This window comes from Falco rusticolus, chromosome 6 (assembly GCF_015220075.1).
Source record: "Falco rusticolus isolate bFalRus1 chromosome 6, bFalRus1.pri, whole genome shotgun sequence".
Taxonomy (NCBI): domain Eukaryota; kingdom Metazoa; phylum Chordata; class Aves; order Falconiformes; family Falconidae; genus Falco; species Falco rusticolus.
In genome coordinates, this window is record NC_051192.1 from 89,579,627 (window position 1) to 89,599,138 (window position 19,512).

At 37.1% G+C, this 19,512-nt stretch overlaps 1 protein-coding gene across 5 annotated transcripts in view; it reads left to right on the forward strand.

The window, feature by feature from the left end:
- Window positions 1–19,512, forward strand: part of KLHL32 (kelch like family member 32) — a 129,352-nt gene that overhangs the window by 41,685 nt on the left and 68,155 nt on the right. For 4 of the 5 annotated variants that reach the window (XM_037392463.1, XM_037392465.1, XM_037392464.1 and 1 more), the window contains one exon: window positions 14,955–15,062. In XM_037392463.1, the coding sequence (XP_037248360.1) occupies window positions 14,955–15,062 (108 nt within the window). Of the gene's footprint in view, window positions 1–14,954; window positions 15,140–19,512 lie in introns of those variants that run through there. The other variant, XM_037392468.1, reaches the window with a different exon arrangement.

Below are 19,512 nucleotides of genomic sequence, written 5' to 3' on the forward strand. Positions count from 1 at the left end.
ATGTATGGCCTGTGGCTGGAGGAGGACTGCAGGTACAACTACAGTTTGTTTTGAGATCTGACACATCCATTAACAGATCGACTACAGGATGCAGATCTACAATTGTAGAGATGTGAGATGACTATCCTAGAGGTGGCAAACCATGCATCTGGTTATGTTGCATCCTTTCCCTTCTTATCTTTGTTTTCGCTGATAAGTTACGTGAAAATTGAAACACTTTCCATGAAATACCTAGCTGGTTTTCTGCCCTCATCATGATTTATGCACAACTAGTAATACCACAGCTATATGGCATCTCTCATACATCCTTGTCATCTTCTTACTCTTAACATTCTTCCCCACAGGCTGAGAAGCCTCAAGACTTTTGACCAATTTATTTCTTGTCTTTGCTGTACTAATTCATATTGTGTTGTGCCATACTCCATTATCCCCTGACTCAGAAGCTGTTCCCAGCCGCCTTACAAAATGATAGAGTAGTCTCATTACTGTCACACCAGAGGTTTTCTTGTTGAAGAACATTGATAAAGGTGTTTCTTTTAAATGTGCTTAATATTGAGATAAAACTATTCCCCCCACAACTTTTTTAATCTCTTTGGGGTTTTTTAATGCATTCTTCCTATGTAAGGAAACTAACTGCAAACTTGGGAAGGAACATAATCTTAGTAGTGGTTCCAGGCTTGCAGCTATTCACCTTGTGATGTTCACTATGATACAGTAATACTGTAAGAAATCTAAAGACAATTTCAGCACGCTGTTTAGCCAAATGCAGCACAATACACATAGTTCTGAGTGACACCAACAATGCAGAAGGTATTTGAAGATTCATAGTAGTGTTGGGTGTTGTGAACACGTTACTTATACACTGTTGAGAAATGAGAACTCAGTGCTGCTTGCTTCTTGTTAGGAAAAAAAAAAACGCCTAAAATGAGGAGTCCTGGAAAAAAAATTTTGAGAAGTTCTATTCCTTGCACAATATAATGGTTTAAATACAAACCAGAGTTTTGTTAATATTTATTCAGCAATGCAGTTACAATTGAATGTCAAGAAAACAGCACTTCACTTAAAATATTGTTTGATACAGACATTGTTAATAATTTTACTAAGTTTAATCAAGTTGTTGGAAGTAATGTAGCATGGGCAAATGTGAAGTAGCTTGTACAATATTTATCTGAACAAACCAGATTTTTTTACTTCTGAAGTATACATAAAAATGATTTTCAAATGTTTTCAAGCTTTATTTATAAATATTTTAATATTCTTTCAAAGTGGACAAAGTAAGGGAGGGTGTCTGGTCATCCTTATCTTTGCAATTAACAGGTTTTTATTCTGTGAAGCTCTGAAGCAGTTTTCCTTTGCTGCAGACAGAATTCCTACAGCTCAGCAATGTGGTTGCTGTTAGAAACATTTACAAGAATCTTCTCTTTTCTGAATTCTGTTTTCAGATTCCCAACAGTTATTATGCTGTCAGGGTAAATATGTTTCTGTTGCAATTCTCATACTACGTAAATGAGTTAATTGCAATTTTTCCACTGCTGGATGGTAGACAGTATGGTGTCTTATTCTCTGAGTTCTCCTCTTGATTATTTTTTTCACTTTTATTTTTTTGAAGTCCCTTTGTGGTGAGTGCACCACGAGTAAGTGTGGCAAAATCAAATCTGCGGTTAGTGAGATAGGTCAAGGAGACTGTGGCTCATTGTTTCAAATTAACTCTGTTATAACAACATGCGGTGTTTGGTTGCTACTCAGTTGATGCATTTGCTTGATTTAAAAGCAGGACAGAAAGGAGTCATTGCAGTTGTGTTGCTGTAATTACCAGCTTTCTTTACCATTATCTTTCCTTGCTTTACCTCAGTTCAACTTCTCAGTGCTGCTATAGCAAGTGTTCTGAAGCTGGGCTGTGTGTGCTCAGCTGCAATTTCTGCGTTGCTAAGTGTCTGACCATGGAAAACCAATTTATTGGGGCAGGTCTGTGGTAGAAAAGTGTTTTCTTCTCAGTCTATAGTTTGGTGAAGAAGTCTTATATTTTAGAACATTGTTGGATGCAGTAGACGGTCTTCTGTATTTTTCAGTCTCCATTGGTATATTCCTACACAACCTCAGGAGAAGTTAAACCTATTATTCTGTGGGTGTAGTGAAGCTGAAAACACCTGAGTGCATTATTTGGGCAGTGTGTTACTTGTAGCTTCAGTGACTAGGACCCATGTACCATTTTAATAATATGAGAAGTATCCAAAGAAAAAGGCAAGACTGCTGAAGAGCTGAAAACACAATCCACATGTTGCACTTGTACATATAGCTGATATTAGGATGTTTTAACACTATTGAAATAACTGTTTTTCTCTTGGATGCTCCCTCAGGGTTTCTTCTATTCCTCATTTGAATAAGAAGCTGCCTGTCACAATGCACATACTTTTAACTTTTGTGTTGCACATCAGACTTGTTGGGAGTTCAGACGAAAGTACCTTTCTTTAAACAAATTCTTCAATTGCTTCATTGTCAATAGTGCCATTTTTAAAAACCCTGTTAATAACTTCATTTTAGTAGACTGAAATGTGATATTGGCTAGTTGAATTCACATCACTGTAGGCCTTCATCTACTAAAAAGTTGGATTTAAGCAGTGGAACCTCTACATTTGACTTTCCTGAACAGCTTTGTAAAATGCTGCTGGTTGCTTATCTTTGGCAGGAGTTCACCTGCCTAAGTCAACCTGTTTTCAAACTTAGTTGTCTAAAACTTACCTAAGTACAAATCCAGTTACTGGATGACCTAATGCGAAAGTGACAAATGAATTAAAATGCCTCTCGATCTACTATTTAATAGGTAGTGCCCCAAAAGAGGGAGATGCCCTTAAAAGCATTGGATGAGAACATAAGAATCACCACACTGTTGGATCATTGGCTCGTTCCTTTAGCAGGAGCTGTGATGCCTTGGGAAAAAGAGTAAATCCAGGCTGAGTGTACGTGGTGTGTCTCTGAGCTCGGGGGCGTTTCCTGAGCAGGGTGTAATTCCTGCCTATTCAGCAGTCCCAAACAGGGGGCTCATCTAAGCTTTTATCCTCTCTCCCATTGAGCCTGTATAACTTATCTCATCCACTGTGTTCTCTAACAAGGTGGCCCACTGCCCCTTGTGTGAAGAACATGGGTTTTGTTTGTTCTGATTCTGACTTCCACCAGTTTCCCTTGACTTGTTGTAGTTCTTCTATTGGAAAAGACAACAAGCCATCAGTTCATAGGTGTTCTTCTCATGACACTCAATCAACTCTTTTACAGGCTGGAAATTTCTGACTTACTCAGATGTTACTCAAATTGAAGCTGTTCCATGTGCTTGATGATGCTTTTTGCCTTTCTCCGAAACTTGTACAGCTCTAGTATATCTTTTATGAGATGAGGGTAAGAGAATTGCGTGCAGCAGTAGGCAAAGCATAGATTTATGCATGGGCATAGGATTGATTTCTGTTTTGTTTTCTGTTGCCTAATGATTTATAAGTTTTGATTACTTTTTTTTTGTTATTGCTGAGCACAGGGATGGCTTTTCATGAAACTGTCATATGCTAATTTTATAGCTGCCATTTTGAAACCAACTGCTCATTTCATACAATCCTTTTACAGTTTATCATGTTTTGCCCATGTCTTTACCACCTTGAATAGTGTTGCCTCAATGGACTTTTTAGCTTTACTGCTCTTGCAGTCCTTCTGGTCATTCCAGATCTTCTCTGGGCATGTTAAACAGCCCAGACTGAGGTCCTCCACTGGAATCATCACTCACTGTGAAAACCGGACTGCTTCTTCCTTATTCACCGGTTTATGTATTCAGTTGTTTAACTACCCTTGCTTCTGTGTTCTCTCTTGCCTAGTTTGCCTTCAAAGCCTTTGAAAGCCTTTATCAAATGCTTTTTGTGAATCCACTTTGTGGAAAAGTGATGATTAGAGCTCAGCATAACATACTTTTTACCAGTAGGCGCAGCAATTACTGTCATATGCGTAAAACATACACTGTTTCCATGTATAAAACCAGCTTTATATTTGTGCATGTGTGCAAAAATCAAATTACCATCTTCTTAAACATGTGGAGCTTTCTCAGCTACTGATGAAAGAATCTGGCCTTCTAAGGTCATAGGGTATCAGCTATACAAATAGGTAATAAATGTACAGAAAACCCATTTGAAATGAAAGTTACTAAATATTAGGACATCTTATGAAATGTCCAACTGTATTTTCAGAAGCTCTCATACCTGGCACTTAAGGATCTACCTTGCCAGTGCCAGAGTTAATTTCAAGCATGAAGGAGTAGGTGTCAAACCTATAGAATTTATGAGAATAAATAGATGTCATCGTGGTCTGTTAGTTTGGAGGGTGGTGGTTTGTTGGAGATGAAGAAAGAGGCAGAGGATAAATGAGCACACTCAGATGTCGACTGCTAAAAATAAAATGAGATGATTTTTATAGAGGCATCTGTTTCAGAGGAGATAGCTGATGGATGGCAGAGCTCAGCTGATGATGAAAGCTACTATGACAAATGACTACAATATTAACACAAGCTTGGTTAATCAAGTAATTCTTTTATTTAGCAAATTGTTAGTGTTTAATTACTTCTGTAGGTTTTAACAGTAAAAGAATGTGGAAAACCAAAGGAAAATGGTCAGTGTGCTGGTTTTATTCTTTGGCCCTTGTATAAAACAATTTACTAAATATGTGGGTGGGAATTAAGGGTGGTACTTTAGCAAAATTATGCTATAATTATAACAGAAACCAGGATTAACACTCATAATGGAAAATAGGATTGTTTTAAAAGATATGAAGGGTATCTAGTTCATTTTATGAGGGTTTGAACCATGTCAAATTTCAGCGTTAGGCTTCTCACGTAACTAGTATGCCTTTGCAGTTACACTGCAGAATAAAGGTACTTGCCGTAGTTTACTATTGGTTGGAACATCTGGATGTTGGTGTCTAAGCCTTGCTGTACAATTATCTATTTATAGCCTGTATGTACAGAGGTGGGAAACTTGTCTTGATGGTACTGTATGAAGGATGCTTTTAAAAATAAGCCCCATAACAGTGTCAAAATTTTGATCGTGGTTTTTCCTGCAAGAAGAAATCAGAAGAAGCTTTGCTACCCTAAATGAAACATATTGTGGTAGTTAAAGTGCTAGTTCAAGAGCTAACCGACTTTTATTCCAATTTTGGGCCTGCTTTTGATATCACTTGCTAAAATCATCAAAGGACATGAACAATAGGCTTATGCATTTGCTGGGAAGCATTAAACCAATTTAAGCCAAAATTTGCAAATGTGACTCATGCTTTTCTGTGCTTGCCTGGAGAAAAAAATCTGGTTTTAGTTGTGCTTCTCCCCTTATATTCCAAAAGGCAGGCCTGCTTAAGAGTGACTGTAATTAGGATAGCCTGTACATTACTGCAAATTTACTCAGTGCTTTGCATGGTGCTGTACTTACAATTCAGTTTTCTTGCTTCTGCTACAATGAAAGCAATAATTTTGGTATTCAGGACTACCTGTGACGACTCAATCATTTTGAAATGTTGGAAGTATTAAGATTACTGTATCTGTACTAGTTCCCTGTTTTGTTTTGTTTTGTTTTTTTTTTTTTATTCTGATACGGTGTTGCACATGAAGATTATAGAATTATTTGTTTCTATAGCACAACTTGGACTACTTTTAAATATAGATCTTTAAAGTGATAATGCTGCAACTCATTAGGAGTAGTATGCTACACTGTCCTTTTTCCTTGTGTCTTAAATTGTGTTTATCCATCTAAGCAAAAATCTGGGGAAGGCACATTGCACTGACTATTAAACTCTGACTATCAAAACATGAATTGGGTTTGATGCAGGTTCAGCCAAGTGTGTAACTTGTTAGCAACAAATGCTTATATTGTTTTCTGTTTTGACTGGCACGGAAGACCCTGTGCCTTGTTACAACCAAGAAAATTACTTTGTTCTTGCTGGGTTACTCCCAAAAAAATATGCGCTGTACAAACCAGAAGAAATGTCACATCCTTAGGTCCTCTGTAGGGTAGCTCTTTGCTTCAATTTTCATTACTTATTTCTAAAATCCGAAGAAAGTGATATCTTTCTGTATTAACAGTGCAATGGAACGAGTGCATTGCATATATCCTTGATTTGGTAAGCTCTTAGAGGCTGTGTAATCACGTATCACTGTGTGACACTGATGTGCTAAAAGAAACACCAAAGGTTCAGTGGAATCTGCTTTGCTAACAGTAATATTTGAGACTTCATACTGTGCATAAAATTGTATATTTTGCTGCTCAGTTTTTCCTTTATTTCTTCTTATTTCTTTAACTATATTCTGAAGGGAATTACTGAAGTTTAAGAACTACGAATGATAGCTGACCTTTTCATTTTACAGGATTCACTTTAGTTGCTTGGCAAATACTTAAAAAACAATATTTAGTTAGATTTCATTGAGCAGGTGAATTACTGCAGGCTCAGTTATCAGTGATTGACGTTATGTGACATTTTCTGGGGGAATTTATATAGAACTTCTCAGAAGATTCATGTAATGAGCTTCTTAATCATATTTCATGCAGTTGGTATTGATGGATATGTTTTTCAGTGTGCAAGAGACTCCAGAGGACATGGCTGATGATTGATTTAGGATAGACAGGCTTAAATTGGGAGGAAACCAAAGCAAAAATGTAACATGTTAGTTACGAGAAGGAAAAGCCACATTTTTACATGCAGTAAGGACACATTCACATACTGAGTATTTGGGTTAAGTATACATACCTAGAAAATAGCTGATATTTGATGTGGACATTGTCATCTGTCACAGTAGTATTTTTATTCCTGTTAATACATTCTGAATATATATATTCTTTTTTATTGTGGTAGGTGTAAACAGCAAAGAGGAAATAATACTGCTTATGTAAGGAAGGATTAGAACATGAAGTTAAGAACACCTAAAGGTTAATTCAGGAGTAGTACAACACAGATTAAATTATAATTTATTTATTTAATATTACTGTTACACGAACAATGAGTCACTATTTTTAGTACAAACTGCAAAAAAGAATGTTTTGGCCTGAAAGAGTTTATAGTTCAGATTGATAAGATAGTCTCAGGACTGGATACTTAGAAGTTTTAGTGACCTAGTCTTGGCTGTGAGGGTGGTGAGACACTGGGTCAGGTTGCCCAGGGAAGCTGTGGATGCCCCATCCCTGGAATGCCCAAGGCCAGGCTGGATGGGGCTTTGAGCAACCTGGTCTAGTGGGAGGTGTCCCTGCCCGTGGCAGGGGGGTTGGAACTAGATGATCCTTAAGGTCCCTTCCAACCCAAACCATTCTATGATTCTATGATAGGCTTAGGTCCCAAATCAGAAAAAAATGCATTACTGAGCTGTTTTTTGATGCCAGACTGATACTGATGTCGGTAAGATTTATGGCAGGCTTAAAATTACACGTGCAATAAAAAAATCGTGAGGTATCACATCATGACTGAGTTCCCTGAGCAGCGTAGGAAATTGATCCAAGATGTCTGAAGTGTTAGTATACTTTCTTCATAGCTTTTCTGATGCATGAGATGAGAAGTACAATCAATTTTCTGTAAAGAAAAAGATGTGAAACAGGTGAATATAGAAGTAAGTGCATGTACTGTGGGAAGTGAATTTGAATAAAACACTGCACTTAATGAAGAGGCCTGTCTATCTTAAAATAATTTTAAAAAGAACTCAAGAAATATCATTGTGGAATTCTGGAGGCAGAAATTGAAGACGACAGTTCTGCTCTTCAAAAACAGTAAAACAATGCTAGATAGTGTTAGTACTGTAAAAATTCAGTATAAGAAGAGAAATAGCTAAGGAAAACCTTTGCAGTTTCATTGATCAGTTCTTTACCAATTAGTTTACTAGATAGACAGGATAGATGTTGATTCACTTTCAAAATTTGAGGGTTTTTTTTTTCAGCTATAAGTGTGTGTATATATATATTTCTTCAGACACATTTCTTAATTGGGTGGGAAAAAGTTAGTTAAATAGTTAGCATGACAACCATGCGAGTTGTTCGGTGCATTTTAATTCTTTCCTATAGAGCTCAGCCTCAGTAATAAGAGGCTGTGTGGGAGGGCATACCTAAAATTTAATTTATGGTAGGACAGATAAGAATTTTTTTCCCATAACATTTGACCAGAGTACTTACAATATAGTTGGTAATTAGTAGGAAGAGTAGGAGTGAGTTTTTAACAGAGCTCTACAGTGACTTAGAGATGAGGAAGCTCATGTGCATTGAGCTTAACTTGTTATTTCATCTTGACTTCCTGGGTGTTCATCTTTTCGAGTGTGGCGTGATGAAAGGAACTACAAAAATGCTGCTTCGCTCTGTGCCAGCTTTCCACTCTCCCTAGCTGGTGGTGATTGTGATGAAGTGCAGCAAATGCTTATGTGCTTTACAGTAGAGAATGTGTCAGATTCCCAGTCAGCCACAGAACAATAGCTGAAGGTAAAGGCAGGCTCTTGCACATCAGTTGCAAAAACTTTCAACTACCAGTTAGTCAAGGATGAAAGGTGACAGGGTAAGCTGAGTGGGAGGTGGGCTGAGCTGATATATTTGCACTGTGTTGTACGAAACAAGTTGGCCTTGCTGAAACCCTATGGACATCATGTGACTGCAGCTTTAACGGGGGTGATTCTAAAGTATCCCAGGACTGTATTATCGTGCTTGCTATCTGCTGCTAAGTCTGTGCTCGAACAAGAATTTGTGGAGGTCACAGCTATGCATTGGTGGGGAGGTCCAAACATTCATTTTGAATTGTAGTGGACTTAGAACTAGGGCTGCTGATAGTTATCAAAACGATGCCTGAGAAAGCAGAGGGAGGAAATTTGGAAACGTTGCTCTTTGACTTGCTGTAGATTGCTGTAGTAGGCTCAGCTTACTTGCTGGTTTTTGAAGGATTAGATTTCTTTTGAAAGTTACATTTAGAGTTGAATCAAAGAAAAAGAGATGATTATCACAATCTTGCTGAGGGAACTTTGAGATATTTTGGAGGTAATTGCTATGTGCTGGAACCAGGTACTTTAGTCCCAGAAGTGCCAGGGTATTTCTTGGAGGCAGTAATTTAAATGGTCATTTGCTCATCTCCCATTTGGAACATATTGGAAAAGTCAGCTAGGGGCAGCTGTAGCTGGAGTAAGGGATGAGCATAAGGTCAGGATGGGCAAACTGAAATCATTTTGTGTGGCTTCAGCCTCTCATAATTGGTGATCTGTAACTTTTTAAAGACCCATTCACCTAAGGCTTTTAAAACAGAATTTACTTAATGAGTTCAGAGAAGTGAAAGAAAACTCTAGTTCTTATGCATAGTAATTTGTCATAGGAAACAAATTTACATGAGCAAACATTTATCAATTTATTGTTGCTGTCACTGTAGCTTTCATTCCAGAAATACTAATCTTCAGAAGTTCTTCTGTTCTAAAATGAATACACTAAAAGTAATTCACTCTTACCTCCTCCAACTTTCATCCTTCAGTTCACTTAACCCTTTACTCTTAGGATTAAAGTTTTCACCTATTTTAGGCATCTAAGCTAAGCTGTGTTTAGGCTTCCTCTACAGTTGGTGAGATTAAATACCTTTTCTACTCTAAGTTCTATAAATTCGTGTCAAAACATGCTTATTTCTATTTATTGATTACCCAGAAAAGAACTACCTTTGTTATACAGCTACCTGACTTCAGTTACTGTTACTACAGGCCCTGATGACAGTTTCCTTTTCTCTCAAGTTTCTAGTTATGTTACCAATTTCCCTTATATCCACTGTTTACCCAAGGTATCTTATTATTGTTTATTTAATGACTTTATTATTTTCCTTTAAATATCTCTTAAATGTTAAACAGGTTTTGTGCTGATACAAGTTAGAGTCCAGTGGTTAACCTTAGTTTTCAATTTATTTTTTAATTCCCAGCAGAAAGCTTATAAAAGCTCAATAGTAAGAATTCCAGTTTGTTTCCCCAGGTGATATCAGTAAGTTACTGATAATTTTTGTCACTATATTTTTTTAAAAGCATAACCATTTGTTCTTTTTGTATCCATTTACCTGTCTCCTGAGGCTGCATATATTTTGATTCTATTTCTTGCCTTTAAAAGGCCACTAAGTTGCATGGAATTCACTGAAAGAGTTTAGTTGTGTGAAATACTGTATAAGTTGGTTAAGTTGTTTTGTGACAATTTACTGTTTGCTATGCCTGACTTGGCTGTAAGATTGATGTGTACAAATGAGAATGAGCTCATTACTCTCATGGATATGGAACATCTGAGTAAGAAAGAAAATGACTCAAAGACAAAGAATGATTTCGTACTTCACCATTGTGACAGTGTGCAATTTGTATTTTGGGGATTTTGAGTATCATCTTGTGTTTCTAGGACCCTGGTGTCTGTTCTTAAAGTTGTATGTTGTGAAGGAGTCTGTACGTATTGCTGCAATGCTGCCTGAGTGATAAAATTAATGCATTTAGACTTTTGTCTCATTTATATTTATGTACAGTAATACATCTTTTTGATTTGGTGGTATTTTACACCCATCTTCCATTTTGCTGTTTAAAGCTAAGCAACAGCAGAAACTGAGCATGGAAAGTCAGAACCAGTGACTGTGCTAAGCATCTTTTAGTCAGGCTGTTCTGCCCAGTTACACCATATCTGATCACATCTGAGCCTGGTCTCTTTGTGTGCCATTCAGTTTTGAGCTCTCGTTGCCTTTTGTGTTCTATGTTTGCAGAAGAAACCATTTTATAAATGTGCCTTTGGCTGCTGAGGGCAAAGTAGCAAAACTGCATGCAGATGTGATGTGTGTTAAACTCCCACTAACTTGCCAAATTACTTTGAAGTCAAATTTTCAAGAGTCAGAGTTATTTTATGCTTTGATTATTTTTATCCAAGGATTATGTGCTTCATTTTCTTTTTCCTTTGGGAATAGTTCTCTAGCTCTATTTCAGGCCAAGATTAGAAGAACAGCGGAGGGTTGATTCCTCCCTTCCTGCTCTTTTTACAGCTAATACAGTGTCTGCCTGCCCCACAAAATTGAGGCCATCCTATTCTGTAGCTTCTTAAGTAAGTGTGAGCTCAGGTGGAATTCCACAAATGGAATATATCCATTTATGACAAAATGTTGAAACCTCAATTTTGGAGTAGTTGCCACAGAATGTCATTGTGTTTACATTTCTTTTGGGGAATTGGTTTACTTAAAATCTTGACTAAACCAGCAGAATTTAAACAATTGCTTTATTTCCCACAACATTGGCTCGTTGACTTATTGGATGGCAGAACGAGATCTGGATATTTAAAGGCACTGAAGAAAAGATCCATCTTCTCAGAAGTGGGCTTTATTGTAGAGGGGATCTTTGGTTGACGTATTGGCAACTTGTACTGCCCACTCTCATGAAGCTCTTGGAGGAGGTGAGGCATTTTCCAAGAGATTTTATTTTGTCTAAGCAGAAGTATTTAAAAGTAAAGCATGATATATTAGCATTGTTGATTGAAATTAATAAATAAAACAATTAACATTTCATACTTAGCCAAATTTGGTAACTTTTCTGGTATATTTGACTTTGAATTGTGCACTGTTCCAAATATTTTATATTTTCATTGTTTTTCTTGTCTGTCACTTTTACATCCACTTGCGATGTTTATCTTACTGCTTTGTTTTTAATGTACCCGAGGGAAAAATAAAGTAGGCTACTAGCCTTGCATTAAAAGCATGACTGATGGATCTATTTAAGCTCACAAAACCTCAGAATGTTTTCAGAGATGCATCTGAAATTGGAGTTTGACAGCCCAACTGTAACTCATTCTCCAGGTACTGGTGAACTCTCAAGCCAGAATTTAATGATCCATATGTTTCTGCAGTTGAAACTACAATATTCAAGTACAGTAGTGGAAATTAAAGACTGAGTTTGAGCTTAATTTCTGCATATAATTGAATATATTTTTTTTCATGCTGGATTAAACCTTTAACCTATCAGGCTGAGAAGGAAATTTGCCTGCTGGTGAAAGCAGTGTTGGTCACTGAGCAGCGCTGGGTTCATCTGTGTGGGAGACTACTTCCCTGGAGGCTAATCCAGTTCAGCTGAATGTGAACTGTCTGAGGACCATTGCAGACCTGATCTTTTGAGCAAATTCTTTGGCCTTGCCCCCTGAAAAACAAATGTAGTTTGTACTCAGTATCAAAATACTATTACTGAATACAGAATACTAAAAGGAGTAGTATGAGAGAAAATTAACTCCATATAGCAGGTGGAGCGCAAAGCCATAGTCCTATGGCTTACTGGCAGCGACGGTTTTGATTAGCCTACTGCACTGTTAGACCTGTACTAGTAAATAAGATGGATAAGGGCTTGTTTTGTGGCCCTAAAGGTGACTGGCACAGCATGGCTTGTGTCCATATGGCTAAACCTCCTCTCCTCTGCAAACAAACTGGCTGTATCTGTGCTGTCTATTTGGAGCAGCCATGGCTTGAGTTGACCCCTGAACCATAGCCTGGTCATCGCCAGGGAGAGTGCTAGTGGGCAAGGGGTTGGAGCTCTGCTGGAGGCTGTGTTTGTTTAAATGCTGTGGATAATTATGGACAATGACTGACTTAGTGGCCTGATCCTGCTGAGTTTACAAAGTTGGGTGTAGTAATAAACCCTGTGTAACAACCATGTTAGAATCTCTGTGATAAAATAGGCTAGTCTCCTAAAGGTCAAATTAGTAAGCCTACAAAGGAAAACTCCCCAAATTCTTCACAGAAGTGATTGGTGGTGTACAGATGAGGTTCAGTTAAGTGTTTCTTTCTATCTTTAAGCTTAATCCATTGTGTGGGACATCAGCCCCTTGATCAGAACAGAAACTTTATTAGTAGCCGTGCTGTGTTTTGATGGTTCCTATGTACAGGTAGGTAGTGTCAGACAGGTGCTGTAGCACAGGCAGAGAATAGAGAGCATGCACTCACTTGTGTCACTGAGCATTTCCAGCCTTTCTGCAGGCAGGCTGCGATGGAACTGAGTGTACAGAAGGCGTGCAAATCTACCCCTGTGTAGACCTTACTCTCTTTACTCTGGAACTGGTGTGTGAGAGGACTGTTACCCAAAAAGTTTAGTAGTTAGTGAATTTCTGAGAAGTTTCTCTTCCAGACACAACCTGCATGTCTGCTTTTGCAAGGAGCAGGTAGCTGATGGTTCCTTGCAGCTCCTGGCAAGCCCTGAAGCCTCACAGTAGCTGTTAGAGCTCATTTGATACATCTAAATCACAATGAAATGTCCAACTGATTATATTTGTAATGGAATTAGAAAAGCATCTGAATTTGTTAGATTGTATTTTTTTTTTTTTATATCAAGGTGTATTTCATGCCTGCGTCTTACTACATTTGTTTGATAAACCTTTTAAACTCTTTGATGCTGCTTTTCTGTTGCCAGTTTGGAAGAAGCCCTGATATCGCTTTATTGAAACAGAAATCGCAAAAATACAAGGAGTGACCGTGTGTTAGATGTTGGTCTTCCTTGTACTGGATGATTTCCAGGCAACAGATTTATGCCAAATTATGGTGTTTTAATGATGAAAATACTAACATTTTCAGAAGAAATTACTTATTTCCAGGAAACACTCAGCTCTTGAAAGAAGCACCTGCATCTAGGTAAAAGCGATGTGCAAAGCTGTTAGGAGGGTAGGGCTTTTTTTCCTTTAAATCCGGCAGTGCTTGGTGGACAAGTTGCACATATGAATTCCAGTGTGCTTGTTGACTGCTTCAGCTTCTGCAGGTATCAGCTACAGCAGAGACAGAGGTAGCAGAGGGTATGTTTGTACAAAGTGCTTCTTTACTAGAGTCCTCCAAGGTGAAGTTTGGAAGTCTCCATAGAGGCATTAAGTTTGGCACAAAACCTACTGGGGCTAAGTTTAGACTCTCTTTAGTAATGACAGATGGTAGAACTATTCAGGTTATTTGTTCAGTTTACTGTCTAAAGACTGAGCGGTATATTTTGTTAAAAAAAAATATGGGGGTCTGCGACAAAAAATGGAGAATGGAAGGGGGAGGGAAGGAGTGATAAGTAGGGGTACTACAGTGAGAGTGCCAGCTGGGAGGGAAGAGTGAGGGGCAAAGACAATGTCTGTTTAATAGAGATGGGAAGAATGTCTGTTTAACACAGTTGGGAATAGTAAGGTTCTTACAAGGATCCAGAGACTGAGGAACGTTGCTTCAGTCCAGGGAGGCACTAGAGACTGATGATCTAGAAAACAAGATTGGATAAAAGGGACAGTTGCTCCCTCAGTGTTATTTTTAAGGAAGTTCCATAGCATCTTGCTAATCCTCAGTTTATTGATCTGAGAAACTGGGGCAATAACAAGTAAGGGGAGGTTGTAAGTTTAGGTGACTGCATCTCCATCCTTCCTCCTCATTCAATAACTTGAGTATTAAATTGTTCTCATTCCAGGCTGAGATGCTTATTTGGAAAGGGTTGTTTATAAAGATGGTGCGTGAACTGTCCCTTCTTCTCATAGAAGTAATTGTGTGTGGCTTATTGTTCCATCCTACACATAATGATACTATACATAAATATTATTTCTAGTGACGCTTGTGTAGATTTTTTTCCAGTCTAGCTCTTATATTTTTTTTTTTTTTATTGAATGATGTCTTATTGTGTGACTGTTCTCATTGATTTTACCAGAATTAGTCAGTTAAGAAGTATATACATGGGCCAAAGGGATTTGTTTCAGTTTTTCCAGAATAAGTTTTTGTATTTCCTTATTGACAAAAGGACTTAGTTTCAAGATTGATTGCTATGGGATTAGTACTGAAAATTTGGTATAGATCTCATTCTACCTCACAAATCTGTTGCTATTTAGAATTCTTATCCAAGTTAAAACAAAGGTTAGTGAAGGTGGAAAAATCAATCCTCCTCTTCTTGGACCTTCACTGGGCATTGTTTTTAATGGTTAATAACATTTCTTTTCTTTCCGTAGGCAATGTTCAGTCTCTGCATGGTTGAAAGCGAAGCTGATGAGGTGAATTTGCATGGTGTCACAAGCCTTGGTTTAAAACAAGCACTGGACTTTGCATATACTGGACAGGTATTGTACAGTTCTTCAAATTAAGACACACAAACAAAAGCAAACGGCAATAAAAACTGAAGATGACCTTTACAGAGGTACTAGAAATTATTTTTTTGTGCACTGCCCAGTAACAAGGTCTTTTAATTTAACAGATCCTACTTTTCATATATTGGTGTGTGTTTGGTTTTTGGTGGTTTTTGTTTTTTTTTTTTAAATTTTCTTTAGAGGGGTTGTCTAATAAAAACATTGTTTATATGCATTGTTGCCAGGTAGTGAACCATGTAGGACTTGTATGCCCCTTTTATGGTGGCCTGGCTGTTCATAAAAACTTAATGTGAGTTGATTCTGCAAGCTAAATTAAATGTAAAGAAAGGGAAAATACTCTCAGTATTTTCCTAATAATGAATACTTATAAACTTTGCTGTGTTTGATAACATATAATTGAAGGGAACAGTAGTCATCCCCTGGACGGATGCAGTCCAAGCATCTTATTAAATGCTTATAGGTACTATACATTTTAATTGTAACACTTTTTATGATAGAAGGTTATGTATCACATTATGTTACTCCAGAAAATGCAGAGTGATGCTGCTCTTACCTCTGCCCCTCGCCAAAAAAAAAAAAAAAAAAAAGGAAAAAAAAGACCTGCCATATCTCTGCAGTGCATGCTTGGACAGTGTTGCTGTATGACTGTGTCTCAGTTCAGAGTTCATGGATAGTGAGCTCAGAACACCCAGCTTTTTTTGCTTTGGACTCTAAGATTCTAGATAACCAAACTATTTCTGGACATACTGCTACAACAATTGAATTAATTTTATTATATTTGTTTATTACTTAATTTTGAAAAGGAAAGCTTAAATTCATATTGCATTATCCTGGAAGAGTTTTGGGGTTGTACAAATTTAAGGCATCTTCTTCCATACTGTGGATTGAGTATATGGCCATAGATTTTTTTTTGTTTTGTTTTGTTTGTTTGTTTTTCCAAAGGGAATTAAGTAGAAATAAGGAAAGAAACTTTTAAAACCTGTTTTAAAGGAGTCTTTTTTGTCACCAGCCCACACAACATTTATACATTAGCATTGGCCTTAGAGATTAGCACTTGAAATTTCTGTGTGTCTGCTCTTATGGAAAGTATAACTTATGCAAAGATTTCTTTGATATAAATGAGACAGAGATTCTGTGCTATATTACTGAATTGGCTGAAGATCTCAGTACATGACTTGTCATTGGTATGCTTTTTGTTCTTTCAGTTGAAAGTTTTGATAGATAAAATTGAACGTTTCCTGTGCTGTTGAACACTTGTATTATTTTAGTAATTTGAAACTATAGGTCAATTATTCTGAAGAGAGAACTCTTGTTGCTAAATGGGAGTATCTTTTGGGAAGATGGGTTGTAATTGATTTCTATTTTACCCATTCTGTCTGCTGTGAATAAAGGTATACTCCCATATCTTTCAGCACAATTCAAAGTCTAAAAAAAGCTATGCAAAATATGTAGAGAACCTTGAAAGGATGGATTTAGCATTTATGTAAGCCTACAATCCACCCCACGTTGTTTCCAGGATAGTATCCTCAGCTCCCTAGTAAAATATGTGCCTTCTACCCTTGATCCTTTAGAGACTTCTGAGTCTTTCATTTTCAGGTATAATCTACTTGGAATAAATGAGTGGGCTTCTTGAGTTAAATATAGATGTGCATGTAGGTACAGTTGCTCATATATATAAGTGATTATAAGGCAAAGTTTGCTGTCGTATCCATCAAATACACAAAGTGCTACTTTGAAGCACAGAGAAATGGGAAGGGTTCTGTAGGATTTCTCTTACAAAAATGCCTTTGAAGCATAACTCAGTGATATGAGCATCTGAGAATTAGCAGTGTCAAATTTTCCCTTTTGTCCTTGAAATTCTTTTCTGGCACTGGGTTTATATGTATTGAGCGTTGCTTATGTACTGACTCAGGCTGACAGAATCTGGGTGAATGTTTCAAGGTAGTGAGTGGGAGTAAGCCACAAAGGCTATTAATGAATAACTGGATTACTGCATGCTTACATCAGAGAGAGTTCTGAAAACAGTCGTCTTTAGTTTGGTCTTCAAACATTTTCTAATTTTAAACCACAAACAAACAAAATATTTCTTACCAACCCAAAACTCACTTGTGCTAATAACAACCTTTTATTGCTCTGAAAATGTAGGTATCAAGACATAATCTGATGTGCCTTTTAAAAGTCGAAACCATGAACTCTTTTTCCACTCTCTTTTGCTACCCCTCCCCCCCCCCCTTTTTTTTTTTTTGTTTAACCTGTTTGGCCAAAATGTTGGTCAAAAAAATTGCTGTTTCTTTAGGTAACACTGTGGAACTCACGACAGTGTAGGGACAATCCTAAGGTATCCGTGTCTAAACAGATAAATATTTAGTTTCAGCTTTCTTCTCTTTATTTCTTTAACTTTACTAAATTTACATTCAGTTGGAAGTGTAGTAACGCAAATGTAACTTTCTGTGTAAAATAATATATTGGAGACATCTGGTGGAAATATTTAATATTGCAAGATGGCAATATTTGATGCTTGCAGTTTTTGAAACTTCTCAAAATTAGGAAATTAAAATTTTGGCATGACATTGCAATCTGAAATTAAAGTAATCCTTGGTTCTTTTTTTTGTTGTGGGATTTTTTTTGTGTTGGTTTATTAAATATGCTTGCAGAGTTAACATACAAACTTCATCCTCCTGTCTACTGAGGCAGACAGTGCTTTATCCTAATTACTGCTGGAAATATTTTGCTTTTAAGGGAAGATCGATTGCTCAATAGAAGACAGGATTGTTGTAAAACTCAATATCATAATTCAAACTGAATTAATCTATTACTATGGTCCCTAATCATCACAAAGAAAGAAATGTTTGAATAGAAATAAATAAAAACTAAGAAAGAGAACAGCAGCAGAATTTGGTTTTATTCTACGCATGAAGGCTCTCAGTAATCCTCTAATAATGAAATCCTTGGCAAAAAAAGTCTTAAATATGTTTACTCTTGGCCGTAGGCATTTTACCCTGTAATCCTCATACAAAGAATTCAGAGATGCAACTCCCTTCCTGTTGTAGTTGACCCTTCCTATTGCAGCTGATGTATCCTTTCTTCATAAAAGGGTTTTCGGGTAATTTTCACTTTTACTTCACAGCTGGCAGCAATAAGGCCAGGCCAGAGTCTCAGGGACTACTCACCCCTCCTCCTCACTGGGGGATTTTACAAGTGTCAGGTGTGCAGTGGAAGGGAGATGGATGAAGTAAAATTGGTACAGGAACTGTATATTCTAGATTATTAACATAGAAAAACAGTTTTTCATGCAGAGTTTGGAGCTCACAATTTCTTCTGTCAGTCTTAACCACTGGGTTAGTGAGTTACAGGCACTGTTACTTGCTCTTTTTGACTTTTTTTTTTTTGCTTTGAATTCTTCTGTTACCAAGAAACAGTCTCATTTGGAGGGATGGGATAGCCCCTCTATAGGCCACTGTATCTGGGTGGCAAGTCACTCATCATTACAAGAAAAGCTGCTTTTGATCAAAAGAAAACCTTTGGGCATTTGAAGTTACAGTGCTGAAAACAGGCTCTTATAAACTGTCAAGTGCTGTGAGACTAAAATGGTTTGAACTGCAACTTTGAGGCTCCTCATTTTAGATGAGGCTCTTGCATTCCTCCTCAACGTAGGTCCAGCAAACTATATGATTTCTGTTGATCTCATATTTATGTAAAATCCAAGTGATACCATCATTTGAATCAGCTGACAGGCACTGAGGTATAGTTTTAAGAAAGAAGAATTGTGCAAGAACACTGGATTTAATTTACTTTAGATGATTGTGATCCTAATTCAACAAAAATACGAATACATAGTGGGAGTCCTATGTATACTGAAATGCTTCGCTGACTTGGATCTTTCTTCTTTCTATATTATGTTCTGTCATATGTCTTTAGTCTATGGTAATGAAAAGATTTTGCCTTTAGATATAATTTTGAGGACCTCAAAAACATTCAAAAGCAAGTAATTTGCTGTCCTTACTTTGTTGTATCATAGACAGGAAGTTATTTTGGGAGAAAATAACTTTCCAAAGACAACAGCTTTATTAGGGCATAATACCAAGTTCTCCTGACCAAGTCCTGTTTTCCAAACTGGCTAGTCTCTCTTTTCTTTTTCTAAACCGTAATATTTTGTGTCTGTATGAATAGAAATGAAGTTGTTGTCTTAAAAATATAAAATTATTCTCAATTGTCAAAGTTGAAAAGAGTCAGTAAGCAGCCCTTATATAAGAGATGTTTTATGTTCAGCTCTTTCTCCAAAAGTAAATTTTGGGGTAACTCTCCAAAAGCAAATTTGTGGGTAAGTCATCCTGTGGTATCTTCTTAGCCTAACACAGCCTTACACCCTGCCTATAGAACGTTGAAATGTTTCCTTTTCATGAAAGCCACAAAATAAGTTGCA